This window comes from Brachypodium distachyon, chromosome 1 (genome assembly GCF_000005505.3).
Source record: "Brachypodium distachyon strain Bd21 chromosome 1, Brachypodium_distachyon_v3.0, whole genome shotgun sequence".
NCBI classification, from domain to species: Eukaryota; Viridiplantae; Streptophyta; class Magnoliopsida; order Poales; family Poaceae; genus Brachypodium; species Brachypodium distachyon.
Window position 1 is genome coordinate 22318727 of NC_016131.3, and position 20190 is coordinate 22338916.

Below are 20190 nucleotides of genomic sequence, written 5' to 3' on the forward strand. Positions count from 1 at the left end.
CCCTTTCCTCCTCCTCCCGCAGCGAAGACGCGACAACCCACGATCCCCGCGGCCGCACCCCGCGCACGCCCGCGCCAACCACCGTCCTCTCACTGCCGCTGGGGGCCCCGCCAAACCGTCAATCCCGGTGGGTGGCCGCCTGTCAGAGATCCAGCCACCGCTCCCTTTTACCTTTCCCCTCAACGGCTGCGGCGTTTTAAAGCGACGTGGCACCCGTCTCTCTCTCTCTCTCATCAGTCGTCACTCGCTGTGCTGAGCGAGCAGCAGCTGCTGTGCGCTAGCGGCCACTTCGCTTCGCTTCTTCCTCACTACTACTCCCCCCGCCGCAAGCTAGCTACCTACACTGCGGGTGGCGATGCCCAGCTCCCGGCGAACCACCGGCCGCGGCGGCGGCGGGGCTGCGCCAGCCGCGGCTGGAGGCGGAGAAGAGGGGGGCGTGCGGGTGCCGCCGTTCGCGGGGAACAACAACGACCACAACCCGCGGGACCTGCGCTCGTGGGCGCGCCGCACGGGCTTCCACCCCTCCGCCTTCTTCTCCGGCGAGTCCGCCGTCTCAAACTCCTCCACCCCCACGGCGCACCCGCCGCCGCCGCCGCATGCCCCGCCGGCATCCTCCCGCCGCCCCCCGCGCCCGCCGGAGACGGAGCAGGATCCCGCGCCGCCGCTCGATCTCGAGCGGGGCCGCGGAGGCCCCCGCCCTCGCCGCCGCATCGACCTCCGCGGCGAGCTCGAGATCCCCGCCGTCGCCGACGAGGTGTCGGCTGAGCCGGAAGCCGCGAGGAGAGGGCGCGGGGACGGGAGAAAGAGGAACGGCGTCGAGCGCCCGCCTGGAGGCGAGAGGAGGGAGGCGCTCAATGCGGCCAGGAGCGCGCCCGGCGTTGCGCAAGCCGACGCGGGTGCGGGGAAAACGGCCGAGGAGGCCGCCGAGGCGAAGCGGAAAGCGGAGGAAGCGGAGGCGAGGAAGAAGAAGGAGGACGAGGAGAGGGATGCGGAACTGGCCGCGTACTACCAGGAGCAGTGGGCAAACGAGGAGGAAGGAGCTGGCGAAGGTGCCGCTGACGGCGAGACGGCGCCTTTGCATAGGGCACCGGGGCTCCGGTGCGGCGTCACGGAGAACCCAGGCTGGGGTGAGTTCCCTTTTCTTCGGCTTCAAACCATGCGCTTACTTAATGGCGGATAGAGATCTGCATTCGGCGCGGATTGTCTCGTCTCGATTTAGCATTGTTGATTGTGATAATGATGTTCCAGGAGTCATTAATAATCATACTGATAGTGATGGTGGTCATACTATCTTCAATTGTTATTTCCTGCCCACTAATTTAAGTCTTGCTTGAGTTGATCCTTCGTCCTTGGGTTTTCAATTTGCCATGCTCGATTAGGCAATACATTTTGGGTTTATTGGGACCCCCTGCTCCTGGATATTCCAGTTGATTCTAGTAGTAGACTCTGTTCACTGAATGTTGGAGCTTGATGTAGCGTGGTGTCTGAATGTGTCGATCATGCAAAGATGACCGCTGGGTGCTGGCTATCCCAGTATGGGTTGTCCTCGTCATGCGGTGGTCGGCTTGTGACATTCGATGGTCTCAATTTTTGTTGCATCAGACCACGGTTGTGGCAGTATGTGGCGGTGTGGTGTTCAAGATTGGGCAATGGCTACTGACTCAAGGCCTCTGCACCATCTGCGGTATGTCTTCCGTGCCCTTTCGAGGCTACCGAGGTCATCTATTCCCGTTGCTTAGGTCACCGCTGGATCTAGCCTAATCAGCGGGAGAAGGTGCATCAGTCTGGCGTGGCGGGAGCATCTCTGGCGATGTTGTGAGGCTAGTGATTGCTGTCGTCGTAGGACCGCGTCATCTCCTAAGCCGGTGTGGCCTAGCTCTGTCATTCCTTGCGGAACTAGATTATCTGCCCTGTCAGTGGGGGTTTCAGCTGGTTTGCTGTGTCCTGGGTGAGAGTGTGGAAGGCATCTAGACCGGTGTTCTGGTGTTGATGCATCTGTTGTAATGTACGCTTAGCTGTCGCCGAGTGTGTCCTTGCCATGGTTGTTCGGTTGTAATGGCCTAAGCCTTTGCCTGTACAGCTTCTTTCTATCAATGCAACGAGATGCAAAGCTTTTGCGCTTTCTCAGAAGAAGAAAAAAACTTGTGCTGTATTACAATTTACATGTCACCGACTATTCTTTTGCATTTTGATTAATTAATCTGATGGAAACTGCAGAGACAATTATTAACTTATTGCTCTTTCCTTGCAGGACTTCTCGTATTCTATGGCATACAACATTACTTGTCAATAGCTGGTTCGCTTGTTTTTATTCCTTTAATATTGGTACCAACCATGGGCGGATCTGATGTATGTCCTTCCCGTCCTTCTTAATTCCTCTTATTTGCGTTTAGCTGGAAAACTGTCTTCGAATAATGAATTCCTTTCTTATGACAGGAAGATACAGCAACAGTCATTTCCACCATGTTATTAGTGTCTGGTCTTACAACAATACTCCATACTTTTCTGGGTTCTCGGCTTCCGTTGATTCAAGGAAGTTCTTTTGTATATTTGGCTCCTGCATTGGTGATTGCGAACTCTGAAGAATTCAGAAATCTTAGCGAAAATGTATGCTTGAGCTCTGGATCTCTATTTTACTATCTGTGCACCCTTAATCAAGCATTATCAGATAATGCAAAAGACACACTGCTTTGAATTTCAGATAGCTTAAATGGGATAACAGCATATTCGTGAACTAAGCTCACCTGCTCTGTTAGGTTTGTAGTATGCAACATATACAACCTGTGGTGATAGAGAAGTAGGCATGCTCTTACTGTCAAGTTGTTTGGATGAGGGGTGCAAAGTAGGACTTATGCTTTTAATATCCAGTCTTGAAAGCTCAAGTGAAAATCATCTAAATTTGGAAAGTTGAAACGGATGCACCTGAGAGTGAGGGAGGTAATAAAAGAGTTATTTCACGAGATCATGTGTAGAAAATTAACTGGCAAAGATACACTGAAGTGGGAGTCGTACCATTGGTTCCTGGTTTTAGGGACGCAAGTTTGAATGATGAATCTTTGTGTACCACAAACATACATAGCTGCAGATTTTGTGGCCAGTTGTTAAGCAGGGCACAGAAGTACTACCGTACTTCCAGGTACCATGGGTAATTTGGTATTTAATGTTATGGAAGCATTGGAAATAGCTATCACCCTTAAAATAGGAGACTAATAAGGACTAGTGGCAATGGAATTCTGCATATATCTGCATAACCATTAACAAAAAATCTAATCTGATGGTGAACATGTTAGCTCTATTCCCTTGGTGATGTGCAAGATGATATGTTGCTCATGGAGTTAAATTGTGAAAACAAGATATCTGGAATGGGTTTCGTGCTTGCTTTGTGTTGTTTCATACCTAGTGGCAAATGAAATTCCACTGCAAACATTGTGTCCTGGGTTGAATTTCACCAAAGTGAGGATTTACCTTTGTGTTATCACAAGCAAAAGTTTCACCATTGATCTTTGGACATGCTTGTACATCATCTCTCTTAATTAGGGTTTGTTCTTTATGACATGCAGAAGTTCAAACACATAATGAGGGAATTACAAGGGGCTATACTTGTTGGTTCCGTTTTCCAAATAATCTTGGGATACACTGGTCTTATGTCACTGCTTCTGAGGTATGTGGAGAAGTCTTCATGCAATATTTCCCTCTATGACACTGAGTATATTTACGTCTGATTGTGGTATTACAGATTGATAAACCCAGTCGTTGTGGCACCAACTATTGCTGCAGTGGGTTTGGCTTTTTTCAGTTATGGTTTCCCTCAGGCTGGTAGTTGTGTAGAAATCAGCATGCCCCTCATTGTATTGCTTCTTCTGTGCACCCTGGTATGCCTGCAACATTCTCTTTCTTTTCAACAAGTGACCATACACATTATCCTATTTTATTTTCTCTGCTTCTGCAATTTAATGCTTGTGGTGCTATCGTTGCCACCGCAGGTGTTTGTTCTTTAACTTGTATCGCTCCCAATACCATACTGATCACTACCCTTCTGCATTGCAGTACCTGAGAAAAGTATCCCTATTTGGAAACCGTATCTTCCTCATTTATGCGGTACTTCTCTAACTCTTTGTTCCTATAGGTTCATTGTTTTGTAGATAGTTTACGAGCATATTATGTTTTACATGAACCACACTGAATCAATGTTTTGCTGCCGACTAACTGCACTGGAACCATTTGTCTTATCAGGTGCCCCTCAGTGTTGGAATTACATGGGCATATGCATTCTTCCTAACTGCTGGTGGAGCATATAACTTCAAGGGCTGCAGTTCAAATATACCCAGTTCAAACATATTATTGGATTCATGCAGAAGACATGCTCAAGTTATGAAGCGTTGTCGAACTGATGTTTCTAGTGCCTGGAGAACTGCTGACTGGGTGCGGGTTCCCTATCCATTCCAATGGGGTCCTCCTACATTTCATTTCAAGACAGCTATCATTATGATGATAATTTCATTAGTTGCGTCAGTTGATTCGGTAAGTAGTTTCCATCAGCGGCCTAACAGAGTAGCTCCGCTTAATGTTAAGTAAATATCTATAAACATATCTCAGATAATTAGTGAACCAATATTCACTGGTACATATGCAGCTTTCATCGTATCATGCTGCTTCTTTGGTGGTCAATTTAAGCCCTCCAACACGTGGAGTTGTTAGCAGAGGGATTGGCCTTGAGGGGATTTCTTCTTTCATCGCTGGACTATGGGGTACAGGAACTGGTTCGACGACATTAACAGAGAACATACATACCCTTGACATAACCAAAATGGCCAGCAGAAGAGCTTTGCAGCTTGGGGCAGCCTTGTTGGTCATCTTTTCGTTTTTTGGTATGGTCTAACATTTGTTCATGGTCATTTTGACATTCATTTGTTGTAGGTTGCTTACATCTGAATTCCTTGGCTGCAGGGAAAATTGGAGCTCTACTTGCTTCCATCCCTGTCGCTTTGGCCGCCTCTGTTCTTTGCTTCACGTGGGCACTTATTGTTGCACTTGGCCTTTCCACGCTGCGATACACCGAAGCCGCAAGCTCAAGAAACATGATAATTGTTGGGTTTTCCCTCTTCATCTCCCTGTCCATTCCGGCATATTTTCAGCAGTATGAACCTAGCTCCAATTTCATTCTACCGGGTTATCTTCTTCCATATGCTGCAGCGTCAACTGGACCGGTTCGCACTGCCAGCGAAGGGGTAAGATTTTTCGCTCTGAACCAAATGGCAATTGTGGAGAAACTATCTGCTCCGAAACTTGAAACGCCTAATCCTTGGATTGTTCTGCAGCTAAATTATGCAGTGAATGCTCTTCTATCTATCAACGTGGTGGTGGCTCTCGTTGTCGCAATGATCCTGGACAACACGGTGACAGGGAGCAAGCAAGAACGAGGGGTGTACATCTGGTCAGATCCCAACTCCCTGGAGATGGATCCCACATCTTTGGATCCGTACCGATTGCCCAAGAAGATCTCGTGCTGGTTCGGATGGGCAAAATGTGTTGGCATCTAATATAACACTGGCTAGAGTAGATCTGCTGGAAGGTGGTGAAGATTCTATTCATTCTATTGCAAAAATGTTGTAGGACTTGTTATATGGCTCTCCTGCTGCAGTCGTTGGCTCGGCTCTGAGGATGCGTCCGAGCTCACATGTAAATTTTAACAGTTATTTAGGGGCAGTAAAATATGTATTTACAAGTATGTAGAAATGAAGGTTCTATATGCGATCCACCTCCTGCGGAAAGTTGTAAATGTGATCTTCCAAATGATCGCTCCTATTATTTACCAACCAGGGCGAAAATAGATAATGAGCATGAGGTAACAATTTCATGTTGATGCGAATCAACCCATATGCTCCCATCTTTAATAGGATTCCCGCTAAAAGCAAACACGTGCTTCCCCATGGGTATCTGTATGGAGGGGTATAATCGGCAAAATAAGGAAGCCAAAATATAAAAGTATTTCCAAGGTTGCAGGGTATGATTGATTTAATTAATCTTTCCAAATCTAATCCCAGTTCGTTGGAACCGTACATATGACGTTTCTCATTCTTACTGATTGTGAGCGATCCTAATCCGTAGCTAAAACGCAACACGCAAACATTCGCTGCAATCTGGCATAATGCAGTTCATATGAAGGGTAAAAGGAGAAGCATGCGGATGTGCCAAGTAGTGAAAGTATATAAAGCCTAGTTCACTTTCAACACAATTTGCAAGGTACATGCAAAATCAAACACAATAAATCTCCCTCCATACGGAACAGACTCCTCTACATGGAACACGCTTGTGCAGTTTACAGTAAACTTGTATAGCTAGGGTACAACAATGTTTTGACTTTTGACGATAGTTCTCTTTAGTTGTTCGACGAGGCTGGCTTACTGCTTGAGCATCCCTTCCGGTTGCACGCTGTGCGGAAGGGGTAGTTCAGGTTATTGCACTCAGGACAGGTCCAGCTCCCTTCTGGAGCATCCTTGTCCTTCTGAGTTGAGCTTGAGTTAGCTCCCTGCAGGAGGAGGAAGGCCAGGAGGAAGGACAAGTTAATGTCTGCTCATGTTAAGATATTCAAGAAAAGAACTAGGAAAAGGAGAATGCACAATAATTCAAAAGCACAAACAAAGTTGCCCAAATTTATTAGTAACCTGCGGTGATGCTAACCATCATGGAAATTCAGTGAGATGATTTTGGAAGAAAAAAACGTAAAAAAATATAACTAGGGCCTTCATGTCTTGATAATGCATGGAAAAAGGAATGTAACAATATTCTGTTAAAAATTCAGAAAAGAGAGTTTAGTGGGATGATTTTGGGGAACACTAAAAAAATGTAACTAGGCCTGTAATTATACGCATGGAAAAAAGAATAAAAAATTTAGTACTCCCTCCGTTCCACAATTCTTGTCTCAAATTTGCCAATATATGGATGTATCTATTCCTATAAAGCGTCTAGATACATGTAATATTCCGACAAGAATTATGGAACGGAGGTAGTAGCTTTTAAAATTCAGGGAAGGAAGTACTGTGGTTACAGGAGTTGGTCTTGGAGCTCCACATTTCTTCATGTTACAAGTGTTTCTGAAGGCAAAATTGATATTTTCACACTTGGGGCACTTCCAGTCACCCTCAGACATTCCATCTGGGCCTATAAGTGAGAACTTCCATAAGAAACTAGAGACCAGCAAATCAACAGACAAGTATATTATGATATTGAATGGACGGAAAAAATATATGTTATTACGAGTAGGCAAAGTGGTAAGTGAGCTGCAGCAAATTCATGACGAACTATTAGTTTTGGACTTTTGGCAAAACTTCACATTTTTCATCACAGTATCCTGTGAAAATTACTGCTCTGCCAATGGTGTCATCCTTATAGAATATTTACTAAACAGCTACCAAGCAAAAGGTGAAGGCAATTAATAACCAAAAACTAGAATATCACTTCATGTTTACATAAAACAACTTAATAAGAAGCTAGACAAATTATTTGGCTTGTTAACTCTCAGATGAAACCATTACCTTGTTTAAAAAAATTTGCATCGCTTATATCAGACAAAGTTAAGCAATGGCATAGGAAAAATTATAGAAGTGGTAACAGAGGTATAGAGGTGGGAAATCAGAACAGATTTGCTGCAAATATAAGAGTGGAATATAGAGGAAAAGATGGCATTACTTACCTCCACGGCGCTTTCGTGAAGCTGTGCTGTCATTACTTTCCACTACTCCACCAGACCACGGGCTAGAAACCTTCATGCACACATAAGATGGTCAAATATTCCAGCAGAACAAAAGGTCGATAAACAAAGCAGAAGAAGTATATGGTTGATAGTGAAGACAAACCGGCATTGGAGATCCTCTAAACCCATAGCCATATCGGCCCAAGTCAGGTCCATATCGACCCAACTCAGGTCCGGGGCCATAACCCATCCCTACAACAATTAACAGAAGGAACTATAACTATTCTGATTAAATGCTGAAATAACTGCAACCATCATTTGTGAGATACAGACCTCCCATTGGGCCTCCCATTGGTCCTCCCATTGGGCCAGGTTGACCATAAGAAGAAATGAGACCATATGAACCAGGAGCTCCTACAGGTGGACCATACCCATATCGCATTCCAAGATGTGGATATGGAGCACCATAGCCAGCAGATCCAAGAGGAATGTGAGGTGGGGCACCAGTGCTACCATAAAACAGAGGTGATCGATCGTATCCACCACCAGCAGGCGCTGGCATCAGTCTCTGTAAGACAAACAAATGTTTCTTCAGTATTGCAGACATAACAGCATCAAATTTGTTCCCCTTCATGCGGCCTTGTAACAAAGACATTACTTCTAAGAAACCAGCATGAGAAAGGCAGAAACATACATGACACATCACTTCATGTGTGAGAAGAGGCTCACATATTATTCCTACTAGGTTATCTCAGCTACTTGACTTATACCGACAAAGGAAATGATTTTTGCTGTTGAGTAAGGTTGGGGAAGAAGACCCAAAAAAGGCTAGGATCACTGTTCTTACACATGACTAGTTGAAGAAGAAAAAGGAAATGGACCAAAACTAATGCGTGCCCATTTTCCATGAGACATCACAGATCAGTAATGACATTACTTGGGGAATCTACATGAACTTACTGGGCTTGGACTCGGTGATGGACGAGGTGCACCACAGGCTCCACGGTTGCAAACGTTTCTAAAACTGAAGTTGACATTACCACACTGAAGACAATTCCAGTCCCCTTCCCTTACAGACACTGAAAATAGTAGAACTTTCTTTTAACCAAGACTCAAGTAAAAGCAAGTATTCCTCACAACAACGCAAAGACAGTGCAGTACACAACAACGGCAATGAAATAACAGCGGCACCAGACTGCAAGCTATATAACCACTTTTTACTATGTCAGCTGATTTTAGATTCTTCTCTTTTTTTTTCAGGACAGCACGCCAGGACTAAAACTGCACAAAATCTATCAAATTAATTGGTGGTAACAAATAACAGCAATAGATGCGAACTGATCCACATGAAAACTCCATGTGGTACACATATAGAATAAATTAAAACCCTGAATAATGGATGTCCATAAGCTAAACAGACTAAACCAAACATAGTAAAATAGCACGTCAGATTCAAAAACCCACCATTAGGTTATGCCCAAGGTTCTAAGTCGCGCGCGAAATGATTTCAAGGCGGCCCCATCCAGGCGCGATAGCGCGCGCGATCGCTAGCGCTGCTACAGGCAGAAAATCAGCGCTAAATCAATGATTATCAGGTGTATAATCGAAAGATTTCAGAATGGTGGTTAGCGCCTGATTTCGCGGCAAACAGGATAGCGTCACGTGGACATTGCTCAGCCGTGATCGCAGCGCGATTGCGTCAACTTTGTGGGCAATCCAATTTCGTGGTTATGCAACGACTTGGTAGCAGGGGTGAAAATGGAGCGGATAAGGAAGGAGTATTTTTAGCTGAAGCGGAAACAAATATGAAAGCAGATATTTCGGTGGGAAAAATCCATTACTGGTCCGCAAATTTCCATTTCCGTATCTTCACTCCAGTTCCGTTTGTTCGGAACATGTGGACATTTTCCGTAGCGTCTCCATCCCTTTTTGGTATGCAAACCCAACTAAATTTCCTATTCAGTTGCTCTACTATCCGAAGAGCATAGCCTTAACAATTCCGCATGTGGCCAACTCAAAGTTGCAACGAAAGAAGTCATGCAAACGAAAAAACAAAGAAAGACAACATTGCATTCCATTCATGTACTTCCTTTTTTACTCTCTCAATCCAAGATATGCATTTCAAACGCTCTTCTCATACTTTCATAACACACAGAAACGTCATTCCACGCACGTCTCACGATGAACCCTACCCCAACAAAACCCTAACCCAGGAGATCCCTAACTGCGTACTTAACCTGACCGCCCTAGCCAAAAAATAGTGTAATAATAACAAGCAGCAAAATACATAAGATGAGGGCATATTCCTCGAATCTCACCGTCATTGCGCGATCTCTTCGTCGATCCGAACGCGCCGCGGTTCTCCATCTGCGGGACAGCACCGAACTACTCACGGGCGGAGGACCCAGTAGGGCAAGGTAGGGCGGCCGCCCTACCTTGATTTTTGCCTCAGTTACGAATTGGGGGAGATCAAGGACATGAAACGGGGGCCTAAAGGCCGGAATCCATTCGTGAGGTGATGGGAGGAGAAACGGCCGGGAGCGAGAGAATCGAAGGAGAGATCAATCTGGTGGCGGCGCTTGCCCGAGGAGGAAAACGAGCAACGGAGCGAGGGGGTTGGGGCGCTCGACAGCGGGATGGGTAGTGGCGGCGCTCGCCCGAGGAGGAAGACGAGCGACGGGGTCGTGGGTGCCAGGCAGCGAGATGGGCCAGAAAAATAATAAGTAAGGAAAAGTGAGCTCCGGGCCATCCGGCAAAACAATAAAGTAGTTTCGGAATTTATTTATTTTTAAATTTTTTAGACGTAAATTTGTTTATTTTTGTAAACTTTGTTTATTTTTTCATTGTGAATTTGTTTCTCGTTTGTAGATTTTGTTTATTTTCTTATTCTTTTAATATGAAGTGTTTTTTTTAACTTCTCTCTCTATGACATTTCCAACGGAGATCAACTTAGCATCAGGGAATTGGAAATCTTGTGGTGATTCAGCTCTCTACTGTCTGCACTCATGAGAGAAGCAACCCTGCATTTTTCTGCAAACCTCACTAAATCAGGTCAATCATTAATAACATTGCACTCGACAACGTGTCAAAGTAGGTTATGACCAACTTTTTGAAAATCAACTAAAATGACCGAAGCATCAAACCTTAGAATCGAATCGACGAAAGAACCGAAACCGTGCAGGATCTAACGCAGAAGAAGCAGCGCGTACCTTGGCAGAAGCCATCGGAGGACCGCGGCAGCGCGAGGACGGGAAGGGGAGAACCGGGGCGAGCGATCGAGAGGGAGAGGAGAGGTGGAATGGGGAGCGAAAGTATTTATTTATTGTTGGCGGTAAATTTTTATGAGCCATGCCACCAGTGGATTCGTTGGCCACCTTGATGTGGCTCCTTTTTATTGTCCTGCTGCCACCTGCGGGCTATGGGTGGGCCCGGACTGTGGTGGTGTTCTCCATGTGGGGCCCACGAGAAGTAGCATGGACACCGACATCTGGGACCTTCAGACTGGCTGGCCGGAACCGTACAGTTTTACAACCCCAGTGAGCAGTGCTGGTCCATGTACCTACCCATGTGTACGTTTTTTCAGTGCTTAACCGGTTTGATCCGATCTGGATGGTTTATTTGTAACTGTTAGCTGAAAAGAAAAGAGAAGAATGGGGTACGAATCTACAGAGTTGTCTGGAAAAAGGGTTTTTTTACGAATCTACGAAGTATTTCCTCCGATCCATTAGTTGTCAAAATCATGCATGTAGACGTTTTTTAGACATAGATACATCCATATGTGGGCAAATTTGAAACAATTAATATGGATCGGAGGGAGTAGTTGTCTCCTATGATCTTTTCCACCGAATTAAATGTAAAGAGGTCATGACATGCGCGTTTGTTCTGTACATAACCCAACCTGGATACTTTGGCGATGTTGAGTTCCTTTACAAGCAAAGACAAGTCGATAATAGATTTTGATTAAAAATAAAAATTACTGGAGAGTTTAGATGTACTTTTGAGTTTTGAAATAGATGAAGCGTAACTCATGCCGTCGGTGGATGTACATTATAGCAAAAATAAAATGTTATTGCTTGCCCATAACGACATCACACATGAAACATAAATTTAGGTGTCTACTCCACAATATGAATAAACTAGCTAAATGCACATGCGTTGCTACGGAATTAAAAAAAATATTACATGTATGAGTTATTTTAAATATTTATGTGATCATGTTTTCTAATTTGGCGCTAAATAAGAGTTCTCAAAATATTTATTTAAGAAATAATTAGCCCAAAAGTATACGTCAAACCAATCAAAAGATCATGATACATAAATAAATTTACTACATTGAAACAGTCTAGTGACAATCATCTAACAAGCTACAAAGAAGTCTTGGGAGGGTGAATTGACGACCACCAACTCAGATCTTTATAAGTGTAAAGATGAGTAATATGCAAGCAAAAACCAATCCACAAAAGAAAATGTATGAGAGTCACATTAAAGTGTATCGCATGCTTGCGTAGGCATAAAGGTCATTGCATTGCAAAACAATCCCTAACGGCCCAACCTGTCAATGAACGCAGTGCGTGCTCGATTATCACGCCCTTCCCAACTCGGTAGCATGTTGTGTGGTAGAGTCCTATGGAAGGAGAAAAAACCGAAAGATAGGCGTATTCACCATGAGGCCGAACGCCTAATATGGACGGAAGATTGGCACCGGACAAAGGGGCCCAAGCGCGGTTTGTCACGGGGGTAGGAGAGGGGATAAGAGTTGTAGATGTACCAAGAGAATGCGTCTGAGAGACATAGAAGTTGCGGGGAGAGAGAGAGGGGGGGCCTGCTCGAAGGGAGGGATGAATGAACGAACCTAGGGTTTGGAGGGATCTATATAGTGTAGGATATTGGGCTTATTGAGATGACTTGATTCTAAGACGATTAAGCCAAGGAAAACACCCACTATGAACATTTTTGTAATACATGTCAGATGTCTAGTCTATGTATGACACCTCTAAAATTGTAGCCTCCTTGGATTTAATTTTCACCAAATACTTGTCTCATATCGCTATCAATGACGGACTTTCAAACCGTATCAGATGGCATGCCAAGCGTAGGGTATTAGTAGTGTCTCCGTACGGATAAATATGATGGTGATCACTATCTGTCGACAATGTGTCATCGATCGCTCAACCTAGCTGTGCACTCCGTTGTTCTTCCGAACCATGAGCCCAACTATGCAAACTTCAACTATTGTTTGGAGACAAAATAAAAATAGAATGAAGTGCTATGTATTCATGTGTGATTGAACAAAGACCAAGGAAATAATTGCAAAAGTAACATTGTTGGGATAAAATAAATGACATGTGTGGGCCAGGCCAATAATCCCATGTGGCAATGACTGAGTCAACAAAAACCTCCTTCTGATCAAGATACCAACTAGGAGGGGTCAAGCCAACACAAGAGATAGTCAAATAAGTCAACATGTCAAGTAATGGTCAAACGAAAAAATAATCAAAGAAATAGGAAATAAATAAGAACAGGAAGCTAGAAGTAAGAATGTCGAGAGATGGAGGGATAAGGCAAATGGTCCACCATGAACCATAAGCCACACCCTCCTCCGTCTAGTCAACCATGAAACATGGGTCAAGTTTTCACTTCTGAATTCATTTTTGCTCTTCCATGAAGGGTAAATAGGTCTTTTGTCATGGATCATGTCCTATATAAACATCACGGGACATCTAGCCATTGACTCTCACTAGGAATACAAATGAAGTGGAGAGAACTATGGTTCAAGGGGCGTTCTAGTCTTGAGTTTCGGAAATACCCATTCAGTTTGGACTTGAGGGTCGAGGGTTGGTCTAGAATACGGAATTCTAGCCTCGTAAGTTGTGACTTAGAAAAAAATGTTCGGACCGAGCTCGATGATAGCCATCCCTTCGACGCTTCTCCGTACATAAGACTAGCTCGCACACCACGAGACGATCAAACCTATTAAAAAACATCGTCATGTCAAACTTTGTCGAATGTACGACGACCTTATTAGTTATTTTATCCATTATGCATCGATATATGATATACACAAGCACTAAATTTTGTTCGAGTGCAATAACAAATAGCAACAATACCAATATACAAAAAAATATGTGCCAACTTTTCTTTCTTAAATTTTTTACTCTTATAAAGATGCCAATTGGTGGCAGCGGTCAGTCGCTTTGTTGCCACCACACAATGAATTTTCCATAAGTGTTTAAGATGAGAACAATTTAAAGGTGACACAAACGGTAGTATAATTATATTTGAAAAGTGCGGTGTCATAAATCCGTTACAACGCAGTCTGATAGTCACTACAACATTCCTTCTAAGGAGTTCATCAACAACATGTTGATTTCACAGAACCAATTAATGATTTTGAAATTGTTTGCGCGGTGAAGCTTTCCCATTTGTCTACCTTTTTTTTACTGAAGTTCTATTCACGTTCAACCAAAATAACTGATACTCCCTCCGTCCAACAAAGGATGTCTCAACTTTGATTAAATTTGCATGCATCTATAAACTAAGTCATGTCTAGATACATCCAAATTTTGACAAACTTGAGACATCTTTTGTTGGACAGAGGGAGTATAAAAATTTGGCATAGATGAACTCCCGAGAGCAAAGCATACTTTCTCGGTGAAGAAAGGAATTCCAAAACCATGATAAAACAACCATGCATATAAAATAAAATTAGAGGTGCTTAAGAAGCAATAACTGCGAGTAAATATATGATGATGATGTCAAGGGTATGCCTATATCTGTTTACAAATTTGGATTAGAACTTTGTATGAAAAGATCAAAAGTTTGTTTAATAATTTCTGCAAATAAAATTTAATTTTTTTACGAAGTGAACGCGTATCTATACCAATATATTAAATTGGAGTTGGTGGTGATGGTACGAACGTCGCGGTATGTCACTTCATTAAAATTACGCTCAATATGCCACCGCACATCCTCGGGCCCGAAAAACATCCGTCTAACCCCCGAACCCTAGCCGATGCGGGCTTCCTCAAACCCTATCACTCTCGCTCTCGTCCCCTCTTCTTGTCCTGTCCGTCCACCCAACCACGCAACCGGTCCTCCCCGGTATCCCATGTGCTCCTTCATCTCTCCTCTCGAGCTCCTTTCTCCCTCAATCTCCTTTGTCCAGCCGCCTCCCTCCCCCCCCCCCCCTCTCTCTCTCTCCCGCCTTCATTACTCGTCGTGCCCTCTTCTCCTCTCCCTCGCTGGTACAATCCGCCAGCGCCGTCGTCAAGCTCCAGTCTCCTCCCCGTTAAACTCATAGGCGCTGCCTCCCCTTGCTCCTGCGCCTTCAACCTCCCCTCTACCTCGCTCCCCCGCCTATGCTCCCCGTGCGCCGCTGGCTTCCAGCGCCGCAGCCTCGACCTCGCAGCAACCCTAAGCCCCCTTTAGGCCCACCAACCCCATCTCCACCTTCTGGCCCAAGCAGCAGCCCCGCAAGCTCTAGCCCAAGCCAACCCTGCCGCGATCCAGCCCATTTGTTAATGAATGTCCCAAGCTTGTTGGTTGCCCTTGTTTCTGTTAAATGCGGTAAGAATGCTTCTATTTCTATTTATATCATGCTAGACAATTAATGTGCTATAAGAGATGATGGAATCCAGAATCAAGATCAACACAAAGTAGAGTGAAGCAATGGTAAGTTGATAAAGCCAAAGACAGAATTGAGGGCAACAGGTGGTATGGGAGAAAACGAGAAAGAGAAGGTAGAGAAGAGGGTGCCTGTGCCTTGCCTTCTCGGGAAAATGGAGCAGCAATGTAAAAGACGCCACTATTTGAAAATTAACCTATAGCATGTTTTTTTTAAGTCTTCTTTCGTAGTAAAGCACGGAATTTTTACTAGTTTTTAATACGGAGTACTTGGTAAGGAAGTCAAAGGCGCCTAAACGGACACCGCCAGGCCCGTTTATGCAGCTTTTTAAAAAAGAAAACTAGCCAGTTTATGCAGCTTGCCGCACAGTTTTATCATTTTCTGTTTCGCTGTCAAAGTCTGTGGGCAGGCCTAAGCGGGCCTAAACGGGCATCCTTTGCAGCTCCACGCCTCCAGACAAAGAGGCCCAACTGAGCCCATAGTCGAAAGCGCCTCGTCGCCGCTTTTGTTCTTTTCCCTTCCTTTTCTCCTCTTTCCTTTTCATTTTCGGAAGTTTTTTGCCTTTCCTTCTTGTGGCCGTTGCTCCTGCCTGCTCTCTCTGTCCTCTCTGCTCTCCTCCGAGTAGCCGCTGCCGCTGCCGCTGCCGCCGTCGCTCACGGAGCAGACGTCCACGTCCGCGATGTTCTCGTGGATCCTCCGCGGCTGCCGCGACGAGTGCTCCGCCACCGACCAGCTCAAGCAGGTATGACCTCCAAACCCTCTTCCGTTCCCCCCACCCCCCAGCAATTCGACATTAGCAGAAAAACAAGGGCCGAAAAGAATAGGTAACAGTCCCCCAACACAAACTTTATTATCCGTACTTTGTTTCTCCTGGGAGAAAGATGATAGAGTGAGCGGCTCGTGTGTATTATTTTCCCGCGGATTGATTGATTTCTTTTTACCCCTGGATGGGTTGAGCAAAGAGGAAATCGACAAGATGGGCAGTTGATTTATACCCGCTGATATCTTTCCATTCGCTTTTTGTGGTGTGGACTGTGGAGCAGACGATGGAGCTCTGTTTTCTGTATGGACTATTCTCTATCTTGCACTTACTGAAGGATCGAGGCATATGAATTTGTGGAAGGCCTAGATTTGCAAATTTCGACGATTTTCAAAAATGTCGCAGACAATGTGCATTGATCTGGGAGTCTATTGATTTATACGCGCTCCTCTATTGGGCCCTCTGGTATCACGCAGTGGAAATACAGCAGATGAAGAGGGTGCAGAGTGTCAGTGGCAGATCTAGAATTTTACCACCGGGGTGCCACACTTTAGCCGCACACATGTATGAATACCGCAAGTACAAGTAGATATTTTTTTGAATACCAACATAATTCAGTCCCCACCAAAATGTTTAAGTTTCCATAAGTTTGACATTATTTTTGATATATTTTTATGATTTACTACCAAAGTTTTAAAATACTCTGAAATTTATCACTCATTGCCAGCAGTCCGTCCAACAGGGAATTAGTATGATTGGGTTCTGGACCGATGGTTCAACAGGGAATTGGTATTTTTTTAGCCTTGCGCATTAGTGCAACTTGATTAAGTGTAGGCACTAAGCACTACTGATGATAATTTCTTTTTAGCATTTCTGCCCATGAGGGTATGTACTGTGTGGATGTGATTTCTGTCCTTTTCTTCTTTTGGTTGATTTTCCCTCCTGTTCAATTTGCCTATGTTTGATTCAACGCCATATTTAGAAATTAGAAGTGGTGAAGATTGGTCACATTAATAACATCGGGAAAAACCAGTGAGACATCGCTGTAGTGCCATATTTCGAAACTGACCAAGGGAACTTGCAGATCTCGTTTGTAGCACTTTGTGAATGACCTTCAGAACTTAAAAACTGGACTTTGGAGCATTTCAGTGGTGATGTCAAACTGCACTGTGGCAAGATGTGAAGAAACTAATAAAACTGGAAAAGTGACATTGTAGACATAATTCAAGTAGAAAAAAAAACATAGTTCTGTATTGAAGTAAAACATTCAGAAAAAAGAACAGACTGTCATTTTTGGGCATCCATGCCCTCACGGCCTTCGTCTTCTCTCACGAGAATTGGAGCTACCCAAGGTACGCTGGGCGGCAAGGAGGGGAGGAGGAGGCGGCGAGCGTATTGGTGGGACGGGCGGTAAGGAGCTCGCGGCGAGCGCACTGGTGGGATGGACGACGAGGAGCCTCGGCCAAAAGGAAAACAGATCAGACGGACGGGCGCATGAGTTTGGGTTTTTTCTCCCTGTGGACTCGGGAGAAAACGTTTCGACAAAAGAGGGATATGTGAGGTGGCATATTGAGGGTAATTTTTACGAAGTGACATACGGTAGCGACGACGGCCGTACCATCACCACCAACTCCAATTTAATATATTGGTATAGATATAGTGCCAATCATACAGGCATCTCGATACAGTTATTAGGGCGTCCTAGGGACGAGGCTTCTTCCGAATAGTTTTATCTTGTCTTTCGATATAAATTGGTTTTTCTTTTCTTTTCTCTTCTGAGCGATATAAGTAGGTTATACTTCTCTTTCAAATTGTAGAAAAAGGGAAAGTTGCCTTCGCTAGATCAAAGTGCAGCACTTGTGTCCCCGCAAAAAAAAAGTGCTGCACTTGTGGTTATTTATTTAGAACACAACAATTTTGAGGTTATTTGAGAACTACTTTTCTTTCTCTCATTTTTTATTCCTCTTTTTTTTGACAAATATTTTTTATTCCTCTTTAGCTAATCATAGTAAGGCGGACAGTGTTTAATTGAGTGAAAGTGTTGTTTGGGACTGTTGCAAACCCGATTTATATACTCTATTTCTTACCTACTGACTTGATTCCTACATTATGATGCAGGCTCGTGATGTCTTCGTCGCAAAAGAGGCTGTCTTGCAAAAGAAAATATCGCAAGAGATGGAACGTGCCAAGGAGTTCACAAAATCAGGAAACAAGCAAGCAGCAATGCAGTGCTTGAAGAGGAAAAAGTACTACGAGAGCCAAATGAACCAGGTTGGAAGTGTCCAATTGCGCATTAATACCAAGGAAAAGATGATCGCTGATAACATGGGGACCAAATAAGACAAGTGAGATCAAAGTTCTCCAATGATATCCCTTTCCTTGATTTACATTTGCCTCACTCAGATACATAATCTTGTTGAAAAGGGCAGTCTTACGGTGTGATCATGATGACATTATAATTATCTATTGCACAATATACTTGACACTAACTGCCATTTCTTAGTGTAAGAAAGTGGCTTAAATAGATTTATAAAGTGTGCAATTGCTACGAATTGGATATGACCTTTTTTCACTGTATTTGGACAAGACCTACTGGTTTTGGTGCTTCATATGCAAAACTTGCCAAAAATCTTGAAAATAACCATTGCCAATACTTATCCTCTATTGTCAGTTAGCTGTTAGTTTTGCATCTCTTGCAATTTATGAGGGATTTCACCCCCCCCCCCATATTTCATAGTCAGTGTGCATGGCGTGACCCAGGGCCATTATTCACTAATCTATCTCACTTGGATTCCTATTGCAGTGAACTAGACAATAAAATCACTTGATAAAGGGTGTTTCTCTTCTGTGTAGCAAGCCTCTCATCAGCAAGATTATATATCCATTAGCACAATACATTTGTCATTGCGGACTAAAAGAATCGCACTATGTTTAAAGAGAATGATGCACTCTCGCTTGTCGCCTCAGATCAAATCATTCACACCCACTTCTCTCAATGGTTTGGTGCTAAATTGAGATTTTTGTGGTAGTGTATGATGAGTTGATGAATATTGTCAGGGACGGAGACGGCGGATCCCCCCCCCCCCCCCTTCTCATGCCGAATTCACTATTGTTAAACTTTGAATAGATAATGAGCACTCCAATGTTAATACCCCTCTGGACCAGATACTTTTCTTTCCCGTTCTTTTCTCTGTGGTTCTGCCATTGCTGTTTCTGCTGCATGTATCTCGCACTGATTCATAACTCTAATCTGGTCAATCCTTTTGAACATGCATAATCGGCCTCAGAATCTGAACTTCGACAAAACCGATGTGCAATCTCGATGTCTCAATACTTGATTACGCAGCAAAAACAGTCTATCCTGCATCTTACATTTGTCACCCAATATGTTCTCATTCTTTATTTTGCAGAGTAGATGACAGCAATTCGTACCTGCCCAGCTACCTTGAACTCTTTGACAGAAAGGGATGGTCGCTTAAGATATCTATCGTATGTATATATAGTAGTAATACACTTTTCTTTTTGCCAGCGTTTGTTGGAACTCTTTGTAAGATCTTGTTATTTTTCGATCTCCAATTTGTGTGACTTAAGTTCTGTGAAATATTTGACTTATGCTTGACTTTTTTATTTTTTGACCTCACTTGTGGTTGAGTTGGCAGCATGTGCACTTTGAGAAGATCATGTTATTTTACAGTCTCCAAATTGTGTGAATAAAGTTCAGCAAAATATTTGAGTGTGCGCCTCCATTTCGGCGTGGTTCTTTTGTTTTTTGACAGTAGTATCGGCATGGTTCTTGTATCACCAAAATCTATATCGATCCCGGTGTACTTTTTTTTTTGCGTTTAGTGTTCTATGCAAGTGGCCGGTATAGCTTGACTCCAACTCGTTAAGGTAACAGCTAGCGTGACTTGACTTGTTAGGTTTCGAGTTCGAGCCAAATCAAATCGAGTAACAAGCTACTTGTTCAACTCAATGTCCAGCTCTATCAAAAGCCTTTGCGTCAAGAAATAGTCAAATTTGGTACGACATAACCAAGTCAAATTCGAAGTCTTTTTTTGACAACAAAGTACCTCCTTATTCATCATCAAACAAAGTTACATCACGGATCATAAG

General features: G+C 44.0%; 3 protein-coding genes across 6 annotated transcripts; 2 read left to right on the plus strand and 1 right to left on the minus strand.

The window, feature by feature from the left end:
- Window positions 1-221: 221 nt before the first annotated feature.
- Window positions 222-5863, plus strand: LOC100843538 (nucleobase-ascorbate transporter 11). Its single transcript, XM_003563044.4, has 10 exons — window positions 222-1127; window positions 2252-2349; window positions 2437-2607; window positions 3561-3661; window positions 3737-3872; window positions 4048-4098; window positions 4234-4521; window positions 4634-4868; window positions 4948-5228; window positions 5319-5863. The coding sequence occupies exons 1-10, from the start codon at window positions 356-358 to the stop codon at window positions 5538-5540; spliced, it is 2355 nt and encodes a 784-aa protein (XP_003563092.1). The 5' UTR covers window positions 222-355; the 3' UTR covers window positions 5541-5863.
- A 324-nt stretch (window positions 5864-6187) lies between these two features.
- On the minus strand, window positions 6188-10419 carry LOC100843848 (ranBP2-type zinc finger protein At1g67325). Of its 2 annotated transcripts, XM_010239884.2 has the most exons (7): window positions 10012-10418; window positions 8654-8772; window positions 8027-8261; window positions 7857-7945; window positions 7694-7763; window positions 7049-7161; window positions 6188-6529 (listed from the first exon to the last, which is right to left on the minus strand). In XM_010239884.2, the coding sequence occupies exons 1-7, from the start codon at window positions 10058-10060 to the stop codon at window positions 6380-6382; spliced, it is 825 nt and encodes a 274-aa protein (XP_010238186.1). In that variant the 5' UTR covers window positions 10061-10418; the 3' UTR covers window positions 6188-6379. The 2 variants fall into 2 exon arrangements, with proteins under 2 accessions (XP_010238186.1, XP_014753733.1); XM_014898247.2 differs by lacking the exon at window positions 8654-8772 and having other exon boundaries at window positions 6210-6529; window positions 10012-10419.
- Window positions 10420-15856: 5437 nt separating this feature from the next.
- LOC100844545 (vacuolar protein sorting-associated protein 32 homolog 1) lies at window positions 15857-19803 on the plus strand. 3 transcript variants are annotated; one of them, XM_010239889.3, is made up of 3 exons: window positions 15857-16059; window positions 18196-18422; window positions 19488-19803. In XM_010239889.3, the coding sequence occupies exons 1-2, from the start codon at window positions 15997-15999 to the stop codon at window positions 18415-18417; spliced, it is 285 nt and encodes a 94-aa protein (XP_010238191.1). In that variant the 5' UTR covers window positions 15857-15996; the 3' UTR covers window positions 18418-18422; window positions 19488-19803. The 3 variants fall into 3 exon arrangements, with proteins under 3 accessions (XP_010238191.1, XP_014758283.1, XP_014758285.1); XM_014902797.2 differs by having other exon boundaries at window positions 19493-19803; XM_014902799.2 differs by lacking the exon at window positions 19488-19803 and adding an exon at window positions 18881-19073.
- The last annotated feature ends 387 nt before the right edge of the window (window positions 19804-20190 follow it).